At 31.2% G+C, this 5,748-nt stretch overlaps 1 protein-coding gene across 1 annotated transcript; it reads left to right on the plus strand.

Moving 5' to 3' along the window:
- The first annotated feature begins 5,020 nt into the window (after positions 1-5,020).
- On the plus strand, positions 5,021-5,748 carry LOC106325634 (RING-H2 finger protein ATL8-like). The gene has a single exon (XM_013763680.1). The coding sequence runs from the start codon at positions 5,086-5,088 to the stop codon at positions 5,650-5,652; it is 567 nt and encodes a 188-aa protein (XP_013619134.1). The 5' UTR covers positions 5,021-5,085; the 3' UTR covers positions 5,653-5,748.

Here is a 5,748-nt window from a genome sequence, read left to right on the forward strand (position 1 = left end):
GGCTGATTTATGCATGAAAGTCCGTCCATATCTCATAAGTCTGCTGTGTTTTATAAATCAGTTGCAATGTAACCGTAACTCAGTTTGGCAAATCAACATTATTTCTGTAAATCAACTTTTTGTCAGCTATCTCTATTTGGCAAATCAAAATTTCACACGTTTGCTCATTCTCCATATTGTTTCATGTGTTATTTCTCTTTTCAATTTTCTTAAAATTTCTTGTAAATCGTTTAATCGGTTTACTTCCTATGCAACGATACAGTACATTAGTAGCAATCTTTAACAAGATCATTGATAATATGACGATCTACGTTTTCAAAACGTGTTTACCCAAAAAAAACTGTAATCTATGTTTTCTTGTCGTCTAAAGTTTTGAGACAGCAAAAGTTATAACAAAATAGTTATCTTTTAAACTGTACAATATGTTTTCCATCTTAGCAAACTGTTTCTTTCTGCTGATGCTGTATTAAAATTTCGATTATTAATCGGATATTTCGGGTTTTCATCTTCTATCTCTCAATTTTTTTTTGTCACTGTTTCTATCTCTCAATTAAAAATAAGAATAAAAGCAAATATATATATATATATATATATATAATAATTCAGAATAAATAAATAAATAAACAACCAAAGGATTGTGAATAAGAAATAGACAAGCGTCCTTCGTCGCCAAATCTTTTAGAGTCTTTTGAAGCATGTTTTTCAGTTAGTTGTTATTATCATCTTTTACGCAAAGTATCGTCTAAATGGTGTGGTGACCAGCAGGCACAAAAGTTTCACAAGAACTTTCATTTCTATCTTTACATATTAGGCCGATTAGGTGTTTGTTCTCCACTTAAAATCTATAAGTGGGTTAGTATTTACTTTACATAGGAACATTTTTGTTATTGTTTGCCATATGAATACTTTCGTTAGGATTATAGTTCTGTGAAATGCGAACGTCGTTTTCGTTAGTTAGCTCAGTTGCTTGTTCTGTGTGTACGTGGTTAATCTCATGGCTAAGACAGTTTCGAAAATTGCAAGTCCAACTAAACCTCTCTCTGTTCCTAAATATAGGATGTTCTACAGAATTTTATTGTTCCAATATATAAAATGTTTTCATTTTTCTAGATAATTTTTATTTTATTAAATGTGTATTCAATCAAATTTTAATAGTTTATTTTGTAATTGGTTAAATATCATTAATTTATAATTTTATTGATATTTTCTAAGCAAAAAGTAATTTTTTTAATATGTGTGTTTCTACCTAAACATATTGTATTTAGGAACAGAGAGACTAGTTGAGACTTGGAAAGCAAAAACTTTTGTCAACTGTTTTTACTATATCCTTAAATTTTCATATAAATAATTTGAAGTTCATCTAGACTTCTACTTGAGGTAATTTGTTTGATGATTTAAACTTATTTTATATGAAAATTTAATAGATATAGTAAAACAGTACACATAAGTTTTTTTTCTTTGACGCATACCTGATTATTCATTCATTATCCTTTTTTGTTCCAGGTAAGTATAAGATTATGGTTGGTGATACATTACATGTATCTCTCTGATCAACAGATCAGATCAATATTTTTTTTTATAACCGAGTGTCCTGGCCCACCGTGGTGGTCCAGACTAGAGACCGAACTTTTTAGTGGCGCAGACGCACACCCGAGGGTGGATCATGGCCAAGCAACAGCCTTCGGTTTCGGACGCCAGAGCAATCCGCATGTATATTCTCTAGTGGCCAATGCAAATCGAACCTGGAGCCGTACTTGCAGCTGCAGGCCGCTTACCACCGGACTAAGTCGTCCTTGTTATCATCAATATCTATCTTAGTGTATAAGATACAGATAAAAGTTAGAAGTGGTACAGTATCAAAAAGGCAAAGAAAGAGATTTATTTCTTTCCACGGATTTATTTTTCATCGAGGTAATTGTGTACGTAGGAATTGGGATTATAAACAGAAAGATTATATTTCTTGTCCCATATATAAGAAAACATTAACGGGGTTATTGGAATATGAATTTCTGTGGAATTTGATGATTTTAATAGTTGAGAAGATTTTACAAGTTAACTAGATTTAAAAAATTTTATCAAATACTTTTACATAGATTTTCATTACTTGTGTATAGAATTCTATTGATTGTTATTAACGTTTAAAGTAAGAAATTAATGGTGGTAGAAAAAAAGGAAAGAAAATCATTTCAATTAAGGCAATTCTTAAACAACTTTTAAAAAAGTTTTTGTCACAAAAAAGATCTCAAGAAATAAGATGACCAAAATTTTTATAGATAATATAAATATATAAATAATATAGATATATAAATAATAAAAATAGTTTTGAAATGTAGATATAGTTAATTTCTACTTCTTACTTTATAGATATATAAATAATAAAAAATAATAAATATTTTTTTTATATAATTTGGAAATATATTTTTTAAATTTGAATTTTTGAAAAAAAAAATTTGAATTATTATTTTTGAAATGTTTTTTTTTTTAAATTCGAAAGTGCTTTTTAAGACTATTTTTACAATTTTTATTTTAAATTAATATTTTTTCTATTTTTTTAAGTTGTGAATTGTATTATGTTAAAATTGTGATTTATATATTATTTCATTCTTCAATTTGAGTTTTTGTATGTGCGTGTATTTTATTACATTGATTTCAAAAATCTTATGAATATAGATGATATTCTCAAAGTTGAGTACTATGAGTAAAAACAAAGAAAATTTTCATCCCAATAACAATAAATTTTAATAGAATCTTAAAATCAATGAAAACTAAAATTTTCCAATAACAAAGGATTTTGAGTGGAATTTAAAAATCACCACCCCAATAACAATGGATTATATTTAGATTTTAAAAATTCACAAACCAATAACGATGGAATCTCAAAATTTAACAATTCCTCTAGAATTTTTCCGCCAAATAACCCCCCTTAAGAATTCGTCTTGTAGTTTAATACTACCTTGTTAATTGAAATTATTCGGATATAATGGATTATTGAGGTCTATTTTTTATAAACAATTACACTTTGAACATGTTTGGACACGACATCAATGTTTTTATATAATTCTCATTAGAACGACCATAAACGTATTCGGGCTTGTATTCTGATCTGAATCCCCGATTCGGGTTGAATAAAAAATTTAATTAAAAAATAAAAAAAATAAAAAAATAAACGTAAATCATCTTTTATCCAAAAGAAGAGGTGCTTCATCTATCTCTGTTAACGTTTTAATTTTATAGGTTATATAACAAACGATCGGGTTTGTGGTTTCTAAGCTGGCTAGTAGCCACTAATTAAAAACAAAATGTTCTTTTGGTGATTTCAAAGGTCATTATTGTACGTAGAGAATAACATTTCTCCACTAGGTCAAACGTCATTAAGTTCTTCGTAACGTATGTATCATCTATATTGAGGCAAATACATAAAGTACGTACAATATAAAAATAACAGTTGATTAAAAGAGTACTGGTAGTATTAATTAAGAAGTATTCAACATTTTGAGTGCAAATTGTAGGATCTACCAGTAGAATGTGCATCTAGTCTAACTAATCGTTGTACGTACGTAGTCTTTCTTCACCAAGATATCTTTCTTATATAAGACTGTTTTTTTTTCTTAAATTTGTCTAATTTCTCCCGCATGTAGGCTCTAACAACAACAATAGAAAACAATAGCCGAAACTTAGCCTATAGCGACGATTAAACAATAGCAGAACTTAGCCTATAGCTAACGATTAAGTTCATTTTTGTGCTACAATAATTTGTTTAGACGACTTTCACTAAATCTCAAGTCCATTTTTTTTTTTTGAATATATGTAAAATTCATTCAAAGAAAACTAACTTCTGTATGTTAAGCGTCTCATGTTGGATCTAACTGACTTTCTTAAAAAAAACAGAAGATCATAACATTTGAACAAAAAGAAAACAGAGGCTACACACCCTTGAAGGGAACCAGCGTTGCAGCAGAGCCTCAAGTAGTCAAGTCCATATTTCATATACTGTAAGTGTGGTAAATGGCACAAATTAGTCAAGTCATCAAAGTTGAGATCATGATTAACCCGGAGTTCTTAGAGTAGGGTTCTTAGTGGAAGTTAAAAAACGGTTTCTTAACTTTTCACTAAAAAAGCTAAGAACCGGTTCTTAAAATCCTTATTTAAGAACCGGTTCTTAGTTTTTTTAGTTAAAAGTTAAGAAACAATTTCTTAACTTCCGCTAAGAACTTCATCCTAAGAAGCTCGGGTTAATCATGCTCTGAGTATGGTGTTTTAGTTATTGATGCGGAAGACAAACTGGCGATTAATAGTTTATGTAGAACATGGCCAACAGAAAGAATGTCAGGATAGGTGATATACAGACACCATCTCAATCTATTTCGTGATTGGTGTTCAATGGTACAAGCAAAGATATCGCATCACACATACAGGCTTATATAAACTCCATACACCAGAATGTAAGGTAAATTATAAACTCTCCCTTTGATCAATTTTTTTTTTTATAAACTCTCTCATAACTTTGGGTAGGAATTATATAACCAAATAAAAATTGTGAGACTTTTTGATATATATATATATATATATGTGAAGATTATGTTATATTGCCATGTATTCGACTTCAACTGTTGAATATGAAAAAAAACACTGAAAAATTGAAGAAATACATAAAAATAGAAAATTTTGGTTAATTGTTTTTTTAATCAAAATTGGAACAAAATATGTTTTTATAATGAGAAAAAGAGAGGAACATAATAGAACCACCTACGTGTCTATGATTTGATTAAATTGGAAATTTCCAATTTAAATTGGTATTAAATTTTAAAACAATAAATGCATCATAATCCAACGAAACATTGGGGAAAAGCATAGACTTTCCCATGCCTCCACAAAATTGAGTCATTGGACAAAAAGCAGCAATTTAAACTTTAATTGATAAATTTACAAAATAACCGAAAGCGATGTATAAATAAAAACAAATACCAAAAAGACCGAAGTCTCACTATAAATACCTTTCCTTCTTGCCTCCACAAAGAAACGCTCATACTCCTAACCCCTCTCAACTTTTCAAACCAAACCTCTCTTCTCTCTTTACTCTCTGCAATGGCGCGCCTTCTCTTTCGTCTTCTCCAAGAAACCAATTCTCCGACACCGGCAACACCTTCTCCGGCCTTATATTCCGATCTCGTGGTCGTCATAGCTGCTCTTCTCTGTGCACTGATCTGCGTCCTCGGCTTACTCGCCGTCTCTCGTTGCGTCTGGCTCCGTCGTATCGCAAACAGATCCGCCACGAATTCTGATCAACCGCCGGCTAACAAAGGGTTGAAGAAGAAAGTCCTAAAGTCTCTGCCGAAGCTCACCTACTCGCCGGACTCTCCCCCGGCTGAGAAGTTTGCCGAGTGCGCCATCTGTCTTATGGAATTCGCCGCCGGCGATGAGCTCAGGGTGTTGCCACAGTGTGGTCACGGCTTCCACGTGTCATGTATCGACACGTGGCTCGGGTCTCACTCTTCTTGTCCTTCCTGCCGTCAGATCTTGGTGGGGATTGCCAGGTGTCAAAAATGCGGCGGGTTACCCGGTAGCTCGAGTTCAGGACCCGAACCTGATACCCGAATCAAGCAAGATGATCCTAATAGTAATAATAATGATAATCTATCTCACCTTAATTAGTTTTTTAGATATTTCCATTAAAATTGTTCCTTTCATTTTAATAATGTATATATTTACTTGTTTTAAATGGATTTATGTATTGGAAAGTTAATGTCA

This window comes from Brassica oleracea, chromosome C2 (genome assembly GCF_000695525.1).
Source record: "Brassica oleracea var. oleracea cultivar TO1000 chromosome C2, BOL, whole genome shotgun sequence".
Lineage (NCBI taxonomy): Eukaryota > Viridiplantae > Streptophyta > Magnoliopsida > Brassicales > Brassicaceae > Brassica > Brassica oleracea.